General features: G+C 34.5%; 2 protein-coding genes and 1 long non-coding RNA gene across 5 annotated transcripts in view; 2 read left to right on the forward strand and 1 right to left on the reverse strand.

Moving 5' to 3' along the window:
* The window catches only part of LOC138331870 (serine racemase-like), an 88,482-nt gene extending 83,169 nt beyond the window's left edge, over nucleotides 1–5,313 (reverse strand). Inside the window, exons 1-3 of one of the 2 annotated variants that reach the window (XM_069279704.1) lie at nucleotides 5,110–5,313; nucleotides 2,582–2,623; nucleotides 1,123–1,289 (exon numbers count right to left, since the gene is read on the reverse strand). In XM_069279704.1, coding sequence (XP_069135805.1) covers nucleotides 1,123–1,289; nucleotides 2,582–2,623; nucleotides 5,110–5,241 — 341 coding nt within the window. In that variant the 5' untranslated portion in view covers nucleotides 5,242–5,313. Of the gene's footprint in view, nucleotides 1–1,122; nucleotides 1,290–2,581; nucleotides 2,624–5,060 lie in introns of both variants that reach the window. The other variant, XM_069279705.1, reaches the window with a different exon arrangement.
* Nucleotides 1–18,063, forward strand: part of LOC138331871 (uncharacterized) — a 63,397-nt gene extending 45,334 nt beyond the window's left edge. Inside the window, exons 1-4 of one of the 2 annotated variants that reach the window (XR_011209737.1) lie at nucleotides 15,252–15,322; nucleotides 15,873–16,217; nucleotides 17,403–17,531; nucleotides 17,601–18,063. This is a non-coding gene — a long non-coding RNA (uncharacterized lncRNA). Of the gene's footprint in view, nucleotides 1–15,251; nucleotides 15,323–15,872; nucleotides 16,218–17,402; nucleotides 17,532–17,600 lie in introns of those variants that run through there. The other variant, XR_011209738.1, reaches the window with a different exon arrangement.
* LOC138331869 (coiled-coil domain-containing protein 157-like) overlaps nucleotides 1–20,968 on the forward strand; it is a 74,034-nt gene extending 53,066 nt beyond the window's left edge. Inside the window, exons 8-11 of the mRNA XM_069279697.1 lie at nucleotides 18,070–18,236; nucleotides 18,695–18,777; nucleotides 19,082–19,437; nucleotides 19,993–20,968. Of these exons, the coding sequence (XP_069135798.1) occupies nucleotides 18,070–18,236; nucleotides 18,695–18,777; nucleotides 19,082–19,437; nucleotides 19,993–20,174 (788 nt within the window). The 3' untranslated portion in view covers nucleotides 20,175–20,968. The remainder of the gene's footprint in view (nucleotides 1–18,069; nucleotides 18,237–18,694; nucleotides 18,778–19,081; nucleotides 19,438–19,992) is intronic.
* Nucleotides 20,969–23,673: the final 2,705 nt, after the last annotated feature.

A 23,673-nucleotide genomic window follows, 5' to 3' on the forward strand; every position in this document is an offset into this window, starting at 1 on the left:
CTCACTTACTACCATAAAGTTTGAATCCAATTTTATAAGTAGTCAGTCCAGGATTTTCCTCATTAAAATGGCAGCAATCATTGAATATTTTAACATCATTTTCGAGTTATTGGCTTTTACTTTGTATGAAGTTCAAAATCATTTATTTGAAATCAGTTCATTCAATTCACTTTCTCAAAAGCCTTGCATAAAGGTAAGATAGACCAGAATGTTTAGAATACTTCATGTACAACATTATATCTCTGATCCTTCTAGTATTGGAAGGTTTGTGTGGCTTTAACCTGTCCAGCTATGACGTCATGGTGATCAAATGGAGGGAACAAACTCCAGCCCCTGCTCCTCAGCAACTCTCTGACAGGTTTCCTGTCTACAAGGTAAAGTGTAGGATGGGAAAATTTCTATTTAAAACAATTGGATGGTCGCTAATCAAAGTTGGCACACACAGAAAGCTGAAAAATATTCCATTCTCTATGTGTTTGTCTTTTAACAAGGTATTAATCATTGTTGTAGTTATTACAAGTAGTATGAAAGTAAATGTAAAAATGAATAATAAATTTCGTCAATAGAAGTAGCCACCAGCTACAACTAAAATAACCCATTGACCAAAATGGCTGTCGACATGTCTAATGAGCTTAAAGTTATATTGAATAAAAAGCTGGATGCCCTATTAAACAAATTTACAATCTTGGAATATCTGTGACAATTGATTAACTCTGTCTCGGTATGTCAAACTAAATGCAGAATAATGAATGTCAGGACGTAATTCAATTATGTATACAAGTATAATGACATTGTAACGTAATTACACACCGCCATTTCATTACTCGGGGGGTTGGGTTGAGGAATTTTTGGGTAATTTGGATAAATTCTTGGATGGGTTTGTTTTTCATTTGTTTGGTGGTTGTGGAAATGGAATTTTTTCTGGTTGTAATTCATTTATTTTGGCACTTTTTGCATTGGAATGTTCTTTCCATGGTTTTGGAATTGGATGATTTGGTATTTGAGATCTTGTGTTGGTGCATCTTTTGGATGTTTTTTGAAACTTTATTTTAGTGATTTTGTATTGCGTGGAAATTGAGTGCTGATGAAAATTCAAACACTTCAGTATACTATTATACTTACCGAGACTTAGGTGTAGGCTCACACAAGACTAGCTCTGCTCCATAGCTTGTTATTGCGTCCTTCTTAACCTGTGGTGTGTCCCAAGGAACAATGACTGCACACTTGAGACCTACAGTCTGAGCTGCCCAGGCTAAGGCCTGGCCATGATTACCAGTACTGTGTGTTACCTATAAAACATCACAGATTGTTACACACAAACAAACTTGTAATGAATGTAGTGATATCTCACTAAACATAATTATCTATGACCTAGCTCTCACCAAAACAGTCTATATATAACAGTGAAAGTAGTCACAGAAACATACATTTTATGAAGAAGGAACCAATGCATGCAGTTGTATAAATTTTGTACTATACAGCAAGAGGTACATATCCCATCGAGGCCCAATGCTTCTGCATTCATTTTGGGATTAGTCAACAGTGGTTGCCCAGTGGTTAATGTGTTCCAGTATACATGTTTAACCACAAACCGGTCTTCACTAGCCAAGAGTAATGATCCGTCTACTCCTTTTCAAGAAGGAGAGGGAAGTGAAGTTAACAGATTATAACCCTCCAGGTCTGTTGTCTGCAGCTAACCAACTGTGCAGAGAGCATTGCTTAACTTCAGCTTTCTTCCATCTCCTAAATCTGGTAAGTTCTTAAATGACCCTTGTATTGATATTAAGGACATAAAACAAACACAAACAAATTTTCATTTAAACTGACCAAATACTCACTATTTGTCAAACAAGACCAAATTATCACTATATTTGCCATACAAATATAGACCAAATAATCCCTATCTGTCGTCATACAAATAAAGACAATATTCACTACAGTATTCGACCCAGTAAACGCCCATGTCCCTATATGCACCCCTCCCCTTTTTGAGGCCTCATTTCAATTCCGCATGAATATAGACAAAACTATCAAAACCATATACACTGAACATGTAGGTTTGCAATAATTTCTTGTTATAAAGCACCTTTTCATTTTTTCAATTTTTCATATGCCCTGGGTGCTAATTGAGTTAAATAGATATTTGTCATACAAATAGATCCATTGGCCGTCTTATAAAGCACCTTTTCATTTTTTTCAATTTTTCAAATGTCCTGTGTGCTTATTGGGTTGAATACGATATTTGTCATACAAATATATCCATTGACCATTACTCACTATTTGTCTTACAAATTGACCCATTAATACTCACTCACTATTTGTCGTACAAAAGGCCCCGGAATACTCACCAAGTATTCAACCAAATAAGTGTCCCATGTCCCTATAAGCGCCTCTCCCAATTTTTGAGGTCTTGTTTTCAATTTCCCAGTCATATAAATAAAGACCAAACTACACAAAACTGTATAGATTCACAATAATTTTGTCTTATTAAGCATCTTTTCATTTTTTCAATTTTATAAATGCCCTGGGCGCTTATTGGGTTGAATACGGTATTTGTCATACAAATAGACCCTATACTCACCACTCCAGCAGCGTTAGCATTCCTCTCCCTAAGGCTCATCACCTGTTGGTAAAACAATGGCATTTTAATATATTTCTTAAGATGGTTTTTTTTTGTGTGTATTTATTTACTATGCTCTTAAAATGAAATCAGAATGTTAAAAATAATGCAACAAAGGAATTTTAATACTTTTCCTTATATAAAAAGTTTTTTTTTTTTTTTTTTTTTTTTTTTACAAAATGAATTTTACAATAATCTACCAGGATTCATTTTGATTAATATTAATTACTAATTAAAATATTGTATAATTATAAATATTTCAGTAATAGATCGACAGGTAAATATATTATTTAAAATTCTTTCGCTTCTGCTATAAGTCATAAAACGTATCTGTATGGTGTACATGTATGCTAATTTTATAATATGCCTCATTAGCTTTATACTTGGTACATTATATCAAATTAAACACATGTTCCATAAACCATGTGCATTACATGCATGTGTAGATATATAACAGGTATCAGTGCATTTCTTATTGTACAAGAAATTGAAGGAGGTGCTAGGCAGATACTCAGTACATTAACTCAAATATACATGTACACATAACTTATAAAGATATGAAACAATACAAATGCACATGCATAGATGCTTAATGCCACATGTTAGATGTAATTCATGCATATATTACATTAATGTCAAACAAAATTTGATATACATGTATGTCATGTACACATACAATAATCATTGAATATATAAAAGATATAGACGGGACCAATCACCATTCTACAGTGTACATATATGTATATAGCAAAATTGGACTTGGTTGATCATCAGTGACCATTTAGCTCAGAGGGACCTGGCTAGAATTTTCTCTTCTCCTCACTTATACTTATGCGGCAGGACAGGATTGATTATCTTTGGGGGTTTATTAGTTTAATGTCCTATTAGCAGCCAGGGTCATGTAAGGACGTACCAGGTTTGTTGGTGGAGGAAAGCCGGAGTACCCAGAGAAAAACCAACGGTCAGTACCTGGCAACTGCCCCACATTGCATTTGAACTCGCATCCCAGATGTGGAGGGCTTGTGGTTATATATCAGGACATTTTAACCACTCGGCCACCGCGGCCCTGATTATCTTTGATTAAGAAGCTTTACTAGTAGACCTTTTGATTTTGATTAGTGTTTTGAGGTTACAAGATCCGCTAGTCTGTACATTTCCTCCTTCTCCATTACAGAATTGGCACCAAAACCAAATGCATTGTATATTATATGTTTAGGGTCTTTAATATGTATGTCTTTAATGAAGGGCAAATCAAATATTTTAAAAGCAAGGAGGAATACAGCAGCTTAATTTGGACTTGCTGGTCATTCATCGATCAGTAACCAGGTGCATGTGGTATATGCCCTCAGGCACGAGCTTACAATTGTACACATACATGCATACCAAAGTCATGTATGTAGGCTGGCTACTAGTGTCTGAAGGTTCTGGGTTTTAACCCTGGTCAGGGTGTTACATACACATTTCCTTATCCTTTGTTACACAATATGTACTTGAAAGTATGTATAGTTAGTATTTTTTAGTAATGCATAGTTTCCACTGTGTGGATACATATACATAAACAAAATTTAAAGTAGTACATGTACTGCAAAGATGTTTTAGTATAGAAAAAAGAACAAAGATACACAAGATCAACTCCTTAACAAAAGATGAAGAAAAAGAGACATTTGTATGCATGTATAACCAAAACGTTATATGGTGCAGGTATGATAGTGTAATGAAAGGACCACTACCTTTCCGAAAAGGTTTTTAATTTTTAAAATGGGAATGTAAAACATTAATTTTGATAATTTTGTAGAGTCGGAAAAGTTATTAAGCTAATATATTGTAACTCAACATGACACATTCTGAACAATTTAATTAAAACAAATCAAATGTCTTAATTACAGCATCAAAAGTTATACTAAATTAGTTGACGATCATCGCACCAGACGACAAAACAGTAAAATTAATCTTTATACTGATAGAAGGCTATCTTATTTTTCTTCATCTTAGGTCATCGATAAAAGGTACAAAATTAATACTTAGGCAAAGAAGAAATTATACATGTTTGTTTAGGGTTACTCGACCAACCCTAATTTTTTTTACCCCAACCCTAATTTTTTTTCCACTTTTCTACGAAAAAAAAAATAAAAGTCAGGATTTTGATCTCAGACTCAGGCTCTGGCCATTACTTTAGAGTGAAAGGGACCTACCGACCCTAATTGCCAATGTAACCCTTAACAGAAATATATTTTTTGGCCTTACATGTCCATGTATGTTGAACTTCATTTTTGTTTCGGAAAGGGACCTTTTTAAAAAAAAACTTTAAAAATAAGAAAGTGTTATGTGACATCAGAAAAAAATGCATAATATTCATGCAGGTCTACTTATACAACATGATTTTTTGCTTATGATAGCCATGCTAGTAATAGAAAGCAACCGAAACATTACTGAAACTAACTGGTCGTGCGCTAGTGCATGTGTCCCTGAACTTGGAGAAGATTACTGACAGCATTCAGGGCTCCTCTTGCTTTGAACGATCCCGTCTTCTGGAGATTCTCGGCCTTGAAAAATGCATTCCTCCCAATTAATTTATCAAACGTGGCATTGGTAAACACAGGTGTCTTGTGTATATAGGGCATTATTCGCTCGTGCGCCCGGTAAATGTCAGCAAGTGTCACGCGTTGCAGCAGCAGCCATCGTTGATGTTTATCTAACAGAGTGATCTCCCTTGAGAGTGAGCACATTCAGCACCTCTCTGGACTCTCTATCCCATCCTTTAATAAAGTCGGAGAATTCCGTTCGTTAGCATTCTTGTAAACAATATGGCCGTCGAGTGCTCTGGACTTACTGAGCGAGTCATTTAATTGTTATCTATCAGCGTAATTTATATCAAACAGGCAAGTAATTGCACAAATAATCAGTGCCCTTTTATATCATGATGATATAGGTCTTATTGTTGGCTGAAAAGTAGTGTCAAAAAAAATGCCTTTTTCATCGACGTTAGTTGCCGTGAGCCGGGAAATATGATAGAAAATGTTACATCATCGTGTAGTTGTCGTTGGCCACTCAACACATTTTTTTTTTAAATATTCCTATTATAATTCGAAATGTATAACCATTTTTCATAACTAATATAGTCCCAAATCAACACATACCATATTTCTTTTGCAATCAATGATTTTTCTTTTGTCTTTTATTACATTGAATTAATATTATTTTTTAATAAAAATGGATTCGATTTTATTCCCATCACTTTTTAATTGAAACAGTATACTCTATGTTACATATATGTAGCTACTGAAGTCGTGGAAAAGATATCTTTTCGGATCCAACAGTAGCTAACTCTAGATCTCCATTTGTACATGTACATATGCGCATTTCTCGATCACTGTCATCAATTTCTGCACCCTTGACACTCCATTGGTTACTATCACTACGTTATATCCCTCCCCTATTGATGCAATGTACATACTACTTTTCATTAATATATATATACAAAATGAAGCTTTAATTTATTATCTAAAAATCATGTGTATCTGTTACCCCTATATGCAATGTACATATACTTTGTACATTTAAATATATACACATATGTGGCTACAATATCTAAAAATCCATGTGTGGTATATATAAAATTGTATGTGTCATATATAATATTGAATATGTCTTCATTAAATTCCTAAAGGGTCATGGCTGAATTGCTGGGAAATGAAGCTATCCTGGAAAGTCTGAAGCAGGATGTAAACAGACCTACAGTGGGGCTATTGGTGAAATTGTGTCCAGGATTGGACCGGTGCAGCAGCCGTCCTGGAAATTCCCAGACAAAACTCTCCTGTGATTTAGACATAGAGGACCTCCTAGATTTGTACAGTTACTCTGATGACTGCTCGAGGAATGTCAAGTGGCACACATTGCTCTGTGATGAACTTGTTATTGACAGGTAATTGTTCAAATTTCTGTAACATTTTGCTGACTTAATTATAATCAGTGTTTTTCCTGTATCATATTTGGGGCCGAATTTCGGCCCCCATTCCCAATTGTATTTCTTGTTATTTTTTCCCAAATCTATGTCTAAATTTCCCAAATCAGTGAGTTGAAGTGTATTTTGTGTGACAAAACAAAAAAAAATCTGGAAATTCCAAGTCTGAAACATCGTATTTTATTTTAGTATACATTTCTTACAATGATTCTTAGAGAAGCATAATTGTTTTATTTCTACCTTTTTCCAAACCTTTCCATACACACTTAAAATTTTTCCCAATTTTCCTACTCATTATCGCACAAAAATTCCCAATTTTCACAAGGTGACAGTTTCCCAAAAAACTCAGGAAAAACACTACTCAGGAAAAACACTGATATGTTTTTAAAAATTTATATCTTTACAAACCCTGCTCATACAAAAAACCTGATCATGACATGTCAATATAATAGTCATGTCCCGATTATGGACTTTGAAGTCGTCGCTAGAAACACAAAGTTTCAAAAAGTCAAATTAATTGTTTACATTTCATCAATGGAATTCCAATTGTAATTAATCATGTCCTTGATGATTTTAAATCTAAATATCTTCAGTGGATGAATATGTTGGCATAAAGGTAAAAACACATTCTTGAGGAATGTTTTTTGATGACTAGATTGCTTCTCAATTCAATTGTGTTAAAATAATCAAGGATGATGGTATTTTAATTAACTTATGAATCTGAACTTTTCCTGTATTGGTCTATGTATCAAATTACATTCTGTGTATATTATTGCATTTAGATTTGTGTATATAGGAAACCCTGTTGCCTTTAATTTAGTAGACATACAATGTTGGTATTTTACCAGGTGTGTGTCGACCTAGCAGATCTTGTCACTGTTGTTTCCGTCGGCTGTATTGGTTAACAGTGTATCAAATGTCGTTATTTCAATTTCAACTAATTTGAACAGACCATGTCAAATCCTTTAAAAACATCAAGCAGACAATGATCATCAGACAGAAGAATTAACCTAGCAGATTTAGAAAGTTTTTTCCGTCGCCTGGTGTCATGCCAATTACTCAAATCATAATTTAGATACAACTCTCAAACCATTGCAAAGTCAATCAGAAGAGAAATGCCTTTTTACATGTCCGATGTAAGGGTCATAGACATCAGTACTAATGTATATTTAGTCTAGAAAGGAATAAGATTATATGAATTTTATAAGGGGACAAAGAAGTAATTCATTAACCTAATGTGGTACAAGCCCCAAAATTGGAATTAGAACTTCTAGATGTGGAAAATGGGGAAATTTGCTGCAAGCGATCTGTCAAGGAATATGTATTGAAATGAGGAACAAACAAAACGAACATGATTATGTTTAATATTACAAAACATGTTGAAATATTTTAACTGTTTATATATTTTAAGATGCAATTAAAGATAGATAAATACTTATCAATCATTAACAGGGGGGCTGTGTTTGATATGTAATTAACAATAATTTAACAATATGTTGCATTATAAAATGACATTTGATTTTTAAATTCTTATTAAGGTACCTAGTTAAAATAGAGGTAAAATGTAGAATGAAACTTCTAGAACAAAAGTGGGGCCTTTTTCATTTGCTGCAGTTCAAAAAAGAATGTTTTATCGGCAATTGAGTAAACTGAAGGCATCAATTTTGAGTGAATCGATGGATATATACTTTACTAGGATATCTTACAACCACAGGTTACATCTTTATGGGCTATACAAATGTCCATCATATATTGACAATACTTATTGTATTAAGTGTTCTTGCAGTGTGATATACAATGTTCAAATCGTGCATTGGAGGACCAGGGTTCAAACTCAATTATTTCAAAAATTCACATTTCAGACAACACTGTTCCCTGCATTTACAGTGTAATTTAACTGTCGCATAGATATTCTTTTTGTACATGTTTCAGATAAAAACAATAAACAGAAAACCTAGAAGAATTAGAAAACTCTCAGGGACTTAAATCGTCATTGAGATTGGTGAAACGTAGCCGTCAATCTACAGCAATGTTCTCCATAATAGAAAGTGAATAGCTCTTAAAATAGAAGAAATGAACAAAACTATCTTTTCAAAGAGATGATTATAACCAATAATAAATTGATAGGTCCACATCTTGCAATTATATGAGTGAGACTTATGAAAAGAAGTGTAGAAAAGAATGTGTATTTGTAAAAAAAATTTGATAGTGTCAAGAGATGGTGATAAGAGCTAACAGTCATCAGTTTCAACTGTATTAAATTCCTGAAGGTCATGGCTGATTGCCATGGGAGAATCATCCTGGAAAAGTCTGAAGCAGGATGTAAACAGACCTAAGGGGCTATTGGTGAAATTGTGTCGGACACGGTGCAGCAGCCGTCTGGAAATTCCCAGAAACTCTCAGTCTAGTTAGACAGCAGATATCGACCTCCTAGATTTGTACAGTTTACTCTGATGACGCTGAGGATATGTCAAGTTTACACATTTCCTGAAAAGGTTTATGAACTTTTATATTGAAGGTAATTGTAATTTCTGTAACAATTTGCTGACAATAATTATAATCCATTATCCTTTAATGTTGACAATGTAATATAGTTGATTGGGGCCGAATTTCGGCCCATTCCCAATTGTATTTCTTGTTTATTTTTTCCCTAAATCTATGTCTAAATTTCCCTAAATCAGTGAGTTGAAGAGTATTTTGTGTGACAAAACAAAACAAAAAATCTGGAAATTCCAAAGTCTGAAAAACATCGTTATTTTAGTATACATTTCTTACAATGATTCTTAGAGAAAGCATAATTTGTTTATTTCTACCTTTTCCAAACTTTCCATACACACTTAAAATTTTTCCCAATTTTCCTACTTTTTATCGCACAAAAAATTCCCAATTTTCACAAGGTGACAGTTTCCCAAAATACTCAGGAAAAACACTGCTGTTTTTAAAAATTTATATCTTTAAACCCTGCATACTTCTGATCATGACATGTCAATATAATCAGTATCATGTACATCTGTATGATGATTATGGACTTTGATTGTCAAAATCAGAAACACAAATTTTCAAATTGTCCTCTAACTACATATTGACCACTGGAATTCCACAGTGTCCAATGTCCTTGATTTGAATTTGACTACTGGAAAATCTAAATGTCCCTTGATTTTGTCTCAGGAGGGATGAATGAAGTCAAAAGTAAAATGTTTCGATGCTCTCTATTTACAATTTGTTTAACAAAAATCAATGAATAAATAGTAATTAATTAATAAATGAACATTTGTAGATTGATTTTATAACTATTACATTCTGTGTAGCAAATCATGTACATAGTAGGGGAAAGTATACATTCTTGACATACTATTTTCAGATTTTGTTTTACCCATACCAAATAGGATGATGGTATTTTACCATGTGTTCGACTGCTTTCATCTTGTCACTGCACTTTCCTGTATTGGTCTATGTATCAAAATTGTCATTTTATTTCAGATTTGTGTATTTGATTGCAGACCCTGTCAGCCTTTAACAAGCAGACAATGTCCAGAGGTGGTGTCGACCTAGCAGATACCAGTAACACTTCCGTCGGCCTGGTGGTTAAACAGTACTCAAATCGTCAGATACAACTTCTAAACCATGCTTCAACAGACCATGTCCGATTTGTAAGGGTCGTAGACATCAGTACCGGGTATATTATAGATTTAATATTGAAGGGACAAAGAAGTAATTCTTAACCATGTGGACAAAAAAAAAATTGTCAAATTTTCAAGGCGATCTGTCCCTTTATCAAGACACACAAAACGAACATGATTACATAATATTACACGAACAGTAAAATGGGACAATGAAAGAAGACAAATATTTTACAGCGCAATTAAATAGAATAAGAGTTATCAATCAAACAGGGGGCTGTGTTAGATACCTTAACAGAAAGGAACAATGTTTTGAGGATTGACAAGATTGATTAAGTTCTTTTCAGGTAAAATAGAGCCCCACTGTATAAATGGAATGAACTTCTAGAACAAAAGTGGGGCCTCCTTTTTTTCATTTGCTGCATGTTCTAAAAAGGATATGTTTGAACGGCATTATGAGTATAAACCATCTAAATCGATATATAGATTTAGGAAATATCTTTAACTGTTTATATCTATTATGTTTTTATACAAAGTGTCCATATATACAATACTTATTGCATGTATTAAGTGTATTGCATGTATTATATACATGTTTCATGAATAAGTGCTTGCATATACATACAATGTAATCCATTATTAAACTCACCATTTGTAGACCAGTTGACATAATCTTGCATTTTACAGTGTAAATAATATTCTTTTTGTACGTTTCAGATCAAAACAAAAAACAGAAAACTAGAAGAATTAGAAAACAACATTAAGAAGGCATCAGATTTGAGTGAAGATGGCTCTAGAACAGGTTCACACATGTCTGAACATCTTAGGTCAGATATCCAACAAGTCAAATGTCAGCCACCAACTCCTATATACACTGCCAGAAAGTTCGAGGGAATCGCTAGAAGATCGCTAACAGTAAAGTCATGTCAGACTATGTGCCTTCGTGCCATGTGAGGCATGTCACATTGCTCAGAAAAGTTTCAAGCCCACAGGGGACTTAATCGTCACTATGTGTAAAAAATCATCAAACTGCCGTGACAGTATTTGTCTACGCAATAGCCCCACCTAGTGATAAGCAGAATTTAAAGTGGCTGACAGCCAATGTTATGGCAAGGTGGGCAGGCGGGAACAAACACAAAGACCCTATAGAATCAACAATAAAACCAGGATAATATATTAGAAGTGATAGATCAAATCTCAAAATTTAGATTGAGGTGGAGAACTTATGAAAAGAAGTGTTAAAAAGCTAGAAAAGCGAGTGTGACATTTGATGTTTAGAAGGTTACTAGTGAAATGAGGACAGAGCGTGAGGTTCAGGCAGCTCTGAGGAAACAGTATGACCTCAAGGTCAAGGACATGGAGAGTGATCACCAGGAGACTATGCTGCGATGACTATGCAGAAGAATGAACTAACATCAACAAAGACAACGCTGGAACAACAGCTACAGACTTATAAAGCTGACTTAGAAAGACAGCAATGCCTTCTTACTACCCTAGGACTGTATGGATGTTTTTTTTATAATTGATATGAAAATCTAACAGATTTAATTTCCTGAAGATTTACCTTTTATTGCAAGAGAATGTCTGACATTAAGTCAAAATTTTTCTTTTATTTGTTTTTAACTGACAATTCAGAGGAGGAGCCTACATTTTTTAAGAATAGATGCTTTAACTTGATTTGAGATTGCGTTTCTTTCGTTGTTTTAATATTGGGCTGATGTGGGAAATGGGTTCTATCAATTTAGAAAATAATGAGTGCATTTTATTCTTTATATTTTGATTTTATCCCATTTCGTGTAAATTTTGGGTGGTCTACTCAGTCTAGTGATTTCATACTTTATCCATCTCATACATGTAACACTGACTTTTTGATTTGTTTATTTTGATTTTTATTCTTTTAGACATTTGATGTTTATATTGAAGGTACACCATTATTGACATTTGAATATATATACTTCTTGAAAATAGAATTAGGTATTGACATTGACAGTTGTTCTTTTTGGGTTGTCTCAATTGTGGGTTGAAGATTTGAATACTGGTTTTTATTTTTCTAACAGAAGAAACAAAAGAACGGTTTGACATTTGATGATTTGGAGGGTGAAACAAATGCTAACTAGAGGAGATTCAGAAACTTCAGAGTGAACTAACAAAGATCCAGAGTCAGTTTGACAAGTCTTCTAAGGTAATGTGGTAGAGAGTTTAGCAAAGAATAAAAGTTGTTCCAAACATGGCAAGGTAAGGATTCATTAAAAAAACTAAAAAATATTAACCTATAAAATTTATCGTAACTCTGACAGCAAGCTAGTGTAGAGAGATCTGTCATCTCAGACTAAAGTTAGTCAGTTGAGTTTAAATTTTTTTGAAGGTAACTGGTGACGTAGAGTTTCAAATGTGTACTATTCCATTAATGGAGATGACACATCATGTTATAAAGGCCCTGCGGTGACATGCACTATCTTTCCAAATGGTTGAATTTGATGATTTTGTAGAGTATGTTGACATTAGATGTACGCAGGTAATCTTGACATTTGTTTGATGTTGAAGGTACTGTGCCATTTATGGTTGACATTTGATGTTATATATTGAAGGTTTTTAAGAAATATTTTGTTTCAAAAAGATGGTGGGCTTTAAATTTATATTTTATGGTGACATTGTGGTTGTTCAACTGTATTATATTCCCTATGGTGACAGACTATCACTTGTCATTGTATTGTGTTATATGTTTCAGAGTTTACAGTCAAGCAGGACATGTTTGCTACAGAGGCTGGATACGCTGGACCATTGTGGTTGACATTTGAAGAACTCAAGGATCAGGTCGGCCTGGCAGAGGAGGAGCGGGAAGGCCGCTCAGGAATCTCTACAGAAGGCACTGGAGCAGGTTGACAAAGTTACATTGAGCAAAAATAAAAAATGTGTTAAAAAAAAAAAGGTACTGTGACAGCTTGACATTCTTTAGAAGGTCACAGAAAGCTGAGAAAGGTCACGAATTCAGCTACAAGTAAAATCAAATATGTTTATGATGGTAAATGCATGCAGATGTATTTAAGTGTTTTATATATTGAAAAAAATCTTATAGGTCTCTTAATTACCAGCTTTATTATGCATTTGAGTCTACAAGTACTTGGTGTTGGTTCTTTGAAGCTGTGGTGACATTGTGGTGACATTTGAGTTGTTTGAAGATGTTATTGCATACATTGTATTTCCATCAGCATTTGATGTTGACCTCTAGGATTCAGGTTCAAATCCCATGCGGGGCAGTTGCCAGGTACATGTACTGACCTTTGGTCGTGGTTGACATTTGTTTTCTCTGGGTACTGCATTCCACACATTTTCTACACTTATAAACCTGGTGACATCTTCATTTGATGATATTAATCATTTAGTGTCTTAGAGCAAACTTATTGACTGTGCCTTTTATTGTTAGTGTAATTTGAAGGTACTCATGCTTAAAGATGCTCCATTGCTGACAAATTATTTTTTCTCTAATAAAAGCACTGGAGCAGACGATTTAGTACCTTTCTCCAGTTTTACAAAAGTTAGCCACTTTTGACATTTGATTTCCACCATTGAAAAGTTTGAGCTTATAATTTCAAGTACTTACAGATAAAAAATATTCAAAATGGTGAATTAATTGCATGAAAAAATTGATTATATCGCATTATGTCCTATAATGAATGAATTACTGATTGACATGCACCATTGAAGCAACATAAATGGTTTATATTATCTGTTGTGTCAAGTAGACATACTGGTGACATGTACATAAACGATAAACACCAATTATTTTTCAAATGATGAGTATAGCATATTGATCTGTCATGAATGGAGCATCTTTAACTTATTGAATGGAGCTTGGGTGTTTCTTAATAAAGTGAAACACAAAACTAACTTGCACTTAATTTGATTAATGTGTTTAATTTAACATACCCGGGTGTTGATAGAACACTGTGTGCTGAGAAGGACAGATTTCAAGACTCTTAAGTAAACTGGAGAACAGATACAGAGCATAGAACACCATTTGGAGGAGGCAAGGAGCGAGAGAGGACTCATGATTGAATAACCAGATCTTAATGGGACCTGTCAATCACCAGATCTTCAAGGTAATGTCTCAAACAAAATCATAAATAGTACATCAGACACTTTTAAGGTGCACATTGGTAATATGTATACTCTGTCTGAAGGATGTATACCGCCTGCTTGTCTTTTTTTTTTGCCATTCTCCCCTTTTATATACTGTGATGTTTTATATTGAAGGTACTGGTGACAATTGTTGACTTTTGTTGTTTTGTTGAAGGTTTGACATAGTGGTTTATGTATTGAAAGGTTACTGGTTGACTTTGAGGGTTGACATTTGGTGATTATATTTGAAGGTACTGGTGACATTGTGGTTGACATTCTGATGTTTATATTGAAGGTACTATGGTGACATTTGTGTTGACATTTGATGGTTTATATTGAAGGTAATGGTGACATTGTTGGTTGAACATTTGATGTTTATATTGAAGGTACTGGTGACATTGTGTTGACATTTGATGTTATTATATTGATGGTATTGAAGGTGAATTTGATGGTGACCATTGAATGGTACTAGGTGACATTGTGGTTGACATTTGATGTTTATTGTGTGATATTGAAGGTACTGGTGACATTGTGGTTGACATTGATGTTTTATATTGAAGGTACTGGTGGAACATTGTGGTTGGACATTTGATGTGACATATATTGAATGAACGGTACTGGTGACATTGTGGTTGACAATTTGATGTTTTTATAATGAAGGTATGGTGGACATTTGTGGTTGACATTTGTTGTTTATATTGAAGGTACTGGTGACATTGTGGTTGACATTTGAATGTTTATATTGATGGTACCTGACATTTTGGTTGACAATATATGAAGGTACTGGTGACATTGTCGGTTGATATTTGATGTTCTATATGAATTGAAGGTACTGGTTGACATTGTGGTTGACATTTGATGTTTATATTGAAGGTACTGGTGACATTGTGGTTGACATTTGATGTTTATATTGAAGGTACTGGTGACATTGTGGTTGACATTTGATGTTTATATTGAAGGTACTGGTGACATTGTGGTTGACATTTGATGTATATATTGAAGGTACTGGTGACATTTGTGGTTGACATGGTGATGTACATATATTGAAGGTACTGGTGACATTTTGGTTGACATTTGATGTTCATATATTGATAGGTACTGGTGACATTGTGGTGACCTGGTTGACATTTGATGTTCAGATTGAAGTACTGTGACAATGTGGTTGACATTTGAAGTTTTATAATTGTAGGTAGTGGTGACAATGTGGTTGACATTTGATGTTTATATTGAAGGTAAATGGTGACATTATGTGGTTGACATTTGATGTTTTATATTGAAAGGTACCGGTGACACCCTTTTGCGGTTGACATTGATGTATATACTTGAAAGGTAATGGTGACATTGTGGTTGAGATTTGATGTTTATATTGAAGTACTGGTGACAATGTGGTTGACATTTGATGTTTATATTTGAAGGTACTGAGTGACATTGTGGTGACATTTGATTTGTTTATATTGAAGGTACCGTTGACAATGTGGTTGACATTTGATGTTTATATTGAAGGTATGGTGACATGGCTTTGTGGTTGACATTTGATTTGTATATATTGAAGGTACTGGTGACATTGTGGTTGACATTTGATGTTTATATTGAAGGTACTGGTGACATTGTGGTTGACATTTGATGTTTATATTGAAGGTACTGGTGACATTGTGGTTGACATTTGATGTTTATATTGAAGGTACTGGTGACATTGTGGTTGACATTTGATGTTTATATTGAAGGTACTGGTGACATTGTGGTTGACATGGTGATGTTTATATTGAAGGTACTGGTGACATTGTGGTTGACATTTGATGTATATATTGAAGGTACTGGTGACATTGTGGTTGACATTTGATGTTTATATTGAAGGTACTGGTGACATTGTGGTTGACATTTGATGTTTATATGGAAGGTTGACTGGTGACATTGTGGTTGACATTTGATGTTTATATATTGAAGGTACTGGTGACATTGTGGTTGACATTTGATGTTTATATTGAAGGAACTGGTGACTGGTTGACATTGTGGTTGACATTTTGTATATATTGAAGGTACTGGTGACATTGTGGTTGACATTTGATGTTTATATTGAAGGTACTGGTGACATTGTGGTTGACATTTGATGTTTATATTGAAGGTACTGGTGACATTGTGGTTGACATTTGATGTTGATTGAAGGTACTGGTGACATTGTGTTGACATTTGATGTTTATATTGAAGGTAGATTGTTTACTGTACTGGTGACATTGTGGTTGACATTTGATGTTTATATTGAAGGTACTGGTGACATTGTGGTTGACATTTGATGTTTATATTGAAGGTACTGGTGACATTGTGGTTGACATTTGATGTTTATATTGAAGGTACTGGTGACATTGTGGTTGACATGGTGATGTTTATATTGAAGGTACTGGTGACATTGTGGTTGACATTTGATGTTTATATTGAAGGTACTGGTGACATTGTGGTTGACATTTGATGTTTATATTGAAGGTACTGGTGACATTGTGGTTGACATTTGATGTTTATATTGAAGGTACTGGTGACATTGTGGTTGACATTTGATGTTTATATTGAAGGTACTGGTGACATTGTGGTTGACATTTGATGTTTATATTGAAGGTACTGGTGACATTGTGGTTGACATTTGATGTTTATATTGAAGGTACTGGTGACATTGTGGTTGACATTTGATGTTTATATTGAAGGTACTGGTGACATTGTGGTTGACATGGTGATGTTTATATTGAAGGTACTGGTGACATTGTGGTTGACATTTGATGTTTATATTGAAGGTACTGGTGACATTGTGGTTGACATTTGATGTTTATATTGAAGGTACTGGTGACATTGTGGTTGACATTTGATGTTTATATTGAAGGTACTGGTGACATTGTGGTTGACATTTGATGTTTATATTGAAGGTACTGGTGACATTGTGGTTGACATGGTGATGTTATATTGAAGGTACTGGTGACATTGTGGTTGACATGGTGTGTATATTGAAGGTACTGGTGACATTGTGGTTGACATGGTGATGTTTATATTGAAGGTACTGGTGGCCTTGTGGTTGACATGGTGATGGTATATATTGAAGGTACTGGTGACATTGTGGTTGACATGGTGATGGTTATATTGAAGGTACTGGTGACATTGTGGTTGACATTTGATGTTTATATTGAAGGTACTGGTGACATTGTGTTGACATTTGATGTTTATATTGAAGGTACTGGTGGACATTGTGGTTGAATTTGGTATAGTGGTAATTGTGTTGACATTTGATGTTTATATGAAGGTACTGGTGACATTGTGGTTGACATTTGATGTTTATATGGAAGGTACTGGTGACATTGTTGTTGACATTTGATGTTTATATTAAAGGTACTGATGACATTGTCGTTGACATTTGATGTTTATATTTGGCTCTGGTAACATTGTGGTTGACATTTGATGTTTATATGGAAGGTACTGGTGACATTGTCGTTGACATTTGATGTTTATATTTGGCTCTGGTAACATTGTGGTTGACATTTGATGTTTTTATTGAAGGCACTGGTAACATTGTGGTTGACATTTGATGTTTATATTGAAGGTACTGGTGACAATGTGGTTGACATTTGATGTATATATTGAAGGCACATGAGACATTTTGGTTGACATTTGATGTATATATTGAAGGCACAGGTGACATTGTGGTTGACATTTGATGTTTATATTGAAGGTACTGGTGACATTGTGGTTGACATTTGATGTTTATATTGAAGGTACTGGTGACATTGTGGTTGACATGGAGAACCAGGTAAAGGCTAACTCACAGAGGATCAATATACTGGAGGAACAGAATGAGGGACTGAGAAACTCTATCACTAAGATTCTGTCTGTACAGCGGGGACCTGGAACGTCACCTCCTAAACAGGCCTGGACTGAAACGGTATAGGAGTTATATATTACAGAATCTGTTAACATGAAATGTTTGCTCTGTAGAGCCTTTCATTGTTTTCTTGGTTACTGTTAAATGATGGTAATAATTGACTTACCACATGTTACCACAAAATGTTGGTGCAGGACTTTTGTTTCTATTGGTAATCAATCTAATAAGACTTGTAATTCCACTCCACTACGATACTAGTCTACATTACGCTCCAATACAAGATCTTGTATTGAAGTGTAATGTAGAGTATCGTAGTGGAGCGGAGTTACAAGTCTAATTTTAATTATATTGTATTGCTAATGAAATGACGTCAAAAGATAATATCCAAAGCCAACATCATTTCAACGAGAAGATTGCAAATATTTATGTTCCATCACAACTGGAGACACTAGTCCCGCACAAATTTTATATTTGATACAATACTACATTGTAAGTGACTTTTGTTGATTTGTTTTAAGACCACTAAGCCAGTAGCACTATGGAATCAACAACAACTAAACAAAGCTCAAACTGATGCTAACAACATGTGGATACCAGAAAGGTATTTGTTTTCTTCTTTGAAAACTTTCTGTTATTCTTGATATCAGGATTGATTCCTTTATTTCATTGTTTATGGTTTCTTTCCCTCAAAACAATTGACCCTGGCAGTTGATAGGACTGAAACATTAGGCTGAAATATCTTTTACATTATACAAAATAAAACATCTTACAACTTTTACAAAGTGGATTGTCGACCTAGCTATATGCTTTTAGAATTAAACAGTACTGACAAAATCAGCAAATATGTTATAATTTAAAAATTGATTCAATTTATAATTACTTAGCCATATTATTCTTTTGTCTAGTTCCACATCGCAGGAGAACTCCCATGAACAGCATGATAATAAAACAAATACGAAAGCTCTCTTCAGACAACGGCAGCAGCCACAGCAGCAAAGTCCCCCAAAAAAAGAACATAACAAAGCCAAGTCGCCTCCCTCAGATGGCAAGTCTCAGATGGACGAGTTTGTAGTGGGGCGAGGCACCAGGCCTCCGAGTGCCAGTCGGAGGGGGGAAACTCCAAGCACCGGAAGTCGGAGTCGACCATCCAGTGGGAAAGTGGTGGCTCCGGTAAACTCCAGCAGCATCAGTGCATATATACAGATCAGGAAGGCTGCAAAGTTAGGTGTTAATGACCTCAACACCATGTCACATTCCAAAGGTTGGTGGAAATTAAGTTAGGAAAAGATTACTATGTAGCCGGTTATTTTGTGTGCCAAAATTTTCTGTGACCTGGACCTAGTACTTCATGTAGAAAATAGAATTTTAGCAAATCAAAATAAATAATTCAATTGATTCTTAATAATTCACTGATAATATTTCATGACCAAAGTGATGGCCCATGAACTCTGGAAATGTCCCTGCGTAAATAATGGGCTGTATGGTACTATTTAACAGCTTTTCTTTTGTTCAGTATTTTTTCTGAGAATGAAACTCTTCAAAAGTGAAATAATAAATAATGATGTTGATAGCAAATTTATAAAAAAATTTATATCTCAAATGAAATAATAAATAATGATGTTGATAGCAAATTTATAAAAAAATTTATATCTCAAATTTATGAGAAATGAGCTCAATTTGAAAAGACAGAAGTCTATAATTCACTACAAGAATAATTCTACTCATGTTTTTAATCCATATTTTTAAATTCTGTTATTATTATTTGATATCTTTTAAAGAAACTTTTGATAACAGTTTCTTATTTTATATATTACAGGCGTCAGTGTTAGGCCCCCCTCTGGAAAACTGCATTCTTTACCACGAGCTCCAAGGGAGACAACTGCAGCAGGCAGTGATACAGACTACACAAAAAATGAGATGTTTTCATGTGAAAAGTGTGATAAAATGTATTCAAGAATGCGTGACTTGGAAATCCATAAATCATATTGTACTGGATAGTGCTTGTTATATCAATAGGTCTTTCTAAAATCCATTCACTTTTGGATCTTGCCGGTAAAAATGTATAGATTTCTCTGCTTTAAGCTATATACATCATTCTAACAATATATATACAGTTACCTTTCCTGACTAGAGCTTTATTTTAATGGTATAGATATGTATTAGAATTATCTCCCTTTCAGCTAGTATCTGCTGTGACATTGTTATTTCATGTAATTAAAACTATGTGAAAATGAAGTCTTTTTTTTTTTGCAGAAAATTATTACGTTTACGTTATGCAACTTCATTTACATCCTTGATTACATACAATCAATACCTACCTGCAAAGGCAGATAACTATTATATTCAAAGATAGACTACTGATGGTATAGAGTTTTATATACATATATGTATATAGCAGCTAATACAAAGTTTTAATTTTAATTGATCAAAAGTTGTGATTGAATCTGCTGGAAAAACGTAGCTTAACTGTTAAAATGTACTCTTACATTGTAGTAACGTCTAGTTCTGAATTATGCTTTATAGTCTAGGAGATAGTTTGACTTTGAACAATATCATAAAAGGAATATAAAAGTATAGTTTTCCAACTCATATGATAGTTTTAAGTTACTATTACAGAAAAAAAATTAAAATTCAGATTAAACAATACTTTTCTGTACCAGTCTTTAATGCAAACATTGCTATAATAATTTCTTTTTTAATCCATTTTCAAAAGAATATTTACAGATTGAACAGAAATTAAAACTACCTTGACACAATATATTTTGCACAATAAAATTATATTTATTTATACCATTCTTGACCTTCTGTTTTCTTTCAAGAAGAAGAAGAGGAAGCATGTCATCAATGTCATAAAGAAGAAATTAGGAGGCATTTCATCAATGTCCTTAAAAAAATGTTATGGAGAAGAAATGAGGAAGCATTTTCTCAATGTCATTAATAAGAAATTATGAAGTTTTCATCGATGTCATGAAAAAGAAAACAGGAAACGTTTCATCGATGTCATGAAAAAGAAAAGAGGAAGTTTTTCAACAATGTCGTGAAGAAGAAAAGAGAGCATTTCATCAATGTCGTGATAAAGAAATTAGGAAACATTTCATCGATGTCATGGAGAAGAAATGAAGCATTTCATTGATGTCGTGTAGAAGAAATTAGGAAGTATATCATTGATGTCCTGAACAAGAAAAGAGGAAGCATTTCCTCAATGTCACGGAGAAGAAACTAGGAAGCATTTCGTCAATGTTACGAAGAAGTAAGAAGGAAGTATTTTATCGATGTCCTGAAGAAAAAAATAGGAAGAATATCATCAATGTCATGAGGAAGAAATTAAAAAGCATTTCATCAATGTTGTGATGGAGAAAAGAGGAAGGATTTCTTCAATGTCATGAAGAAGAAATTAGGAAGCAGTTCATCAATGTTGTGATGGAGAAAAGAGGAGGATTTCTTCAATGTCATGGAGAAGAAATTAGGAAGCAGTTCATCAATGTTGTGATGGAGAAAAGAGGAAGGATTTCTTCAATGTCATGAAGAAGAAATTAGGAAGCAGTTCATCAATGTTGTGATGGAGGAAAGAGGAAGGATTTCTTCAATGTCATGAAGAAGAAATTAGGAAACATTTGTTAAAGTACATGTATTTACAAAGTGGCAAGCATGTCCTGCGGATATGACGAAATCTCAAAAAATGAAAAGCAAAATATCCAGATACATGTAAACGTATTTTTTTCGAACTTACAGGGTTTGTTTTACATAGGAAGGTGCTGAAAACAAAGATAGACGCTGAATGGCTTTTAAATGCTAGTTTATTTAAGTCCCTTTGTGGTTTTATCTTGAACGCCATATTCCTAATCATCCCTTCTTTATTTGTCACAAGTCGAGCCGTAATGGTATTTGGTTCTGACAATAGGCCATTGGCTGTGTTGTCAGAAAATACCTCTGGTTGATTGTTCCGGGAAGCATTGTTGATTCTGTAAGTAATCAAATTATGTGATTGAGTATTCAAAACATAGCTTTGATGCCGTTCATTGTGAGTACAATATCCAGTGTCGCTGTCAAATGTAAAATTGAGATCAAATAGGAATCGGTTATGATACACGATATAATTTTTAGGTCATCTGACCGAGATCAGGATGACCAATTGTCATCGTGTTTTGTCCGTCGTCGTGCGCCGTGCGTTTTGCATAAGACTATTTATACAAAAGCCTACTCCTCCTTCACCCTTGGATGGATTTCATCCATATTTGATTTGAAACATCATTGGGGAAGGACAATCATATTTTATATAAATGAGCCTGGTCCGACCCCTAGGGGCTGACGGGTGGGGCCCCAAAAGGGCAAATTTTATTAGTTTAAGCTTTAAAATCCTACTCCTCCTTCATCCTTGAGTTGATTTCATCCATATTTGGTGTGAAACTTCATTAGGGAAGGACAATCATATTTTTAGCCCACCATCATCAGATGATGGGCTATTCAAATCACCCTGCGTCCGTGGTCCGTCGTCCGCCGTCCGTCGTCCGTCCGTAAACAATGCTTGTTATCACTATTTCTTAAAAACTGCTGCAGGGATTTTGTTCAAACTTCACATGGAGGGTCCCCTTGGTCCATATTTGTGCCATACTGATTTTGAGGCTGATCGGAAAAACAAGATGGCCGCCAGGCAGCCATCTTTGATTTTGGCAGTTGAAGTTTGTTATCGATATTTCTTGAGAACTACTGAAGGGATTTTGTTCAAACTTCACATGGAGGGTACCCTTGGTCCCTAGTTATGCCATACAGATTTTGAGGCTGATCGGAAAAACAAGATGGCAACCAGGCAGCCATCTTTGATTTTGATAGTTAAGGTTTGGTATCCCTATTTCTCAAAAAGTGCTGAAGGGATCTTTCTCAAATTTCATATGTAGGTTCCCCTAGGGCCCTTGTTGTGCATATTGCATTTTTTGACCAATTGGTGAACAAGATGGCCGCCAGGCAGCCATCTTGGATTTTTATATTCAAAGTTTGTTATCGCTTTTTCTCAGAAAGTATTGAATGGATCTTTCTCAAATTTCACATGTAGGTTTCCCTAGGGCCCTAGTTGTGCATATTGTGATTTGGGACCGATTGATCAACAAGATGGCCGCCAAGGAGTCATCTTGGATTTTGATAGTTGAAGTTTGTTACCGCTATTTCTCAAAAGGTACTGAAGCGATCTGTCTCAAATTTTATATGTAGTATTTTTGAAAAAGTTTAAAAAGTAGAGAAAAGATCCATCTTTCCTTTGTCAGATATAGATCATTCTTTGGTGGGCGCCAAGATCCCTCTGGGATCTCTTGTATATAAATGAGCTTGGTCCAACTCCTAGGGTCAGAGGGGCGGGGCCCCAAAAGGGCAAATTTTCTTAATTTTAGCTTTAAAATCCTACTCCTCCTTCATCCTTGGATGGATTTCATCCATAATTAGTGTGAAACATTATTGGGGAAGGGCAATCATATTTATATAAATGAGCCTGGTCCGACACCTAGGG

This window comes from Argopecten irradians, chromosome 9, assembly GCF_041381155.1.
Source record: "Argopecten irradians isolate NY chromosome 9, Ai_NY, whole genome shotgun sequence".
NCBI classification, from domain to species: domain Eukaryota; kingdom Metazoa; phylum Mollusca; class Bivalvia; order Pectinida; family Pectinidae; genus Argopecten; species Argopecten irradians.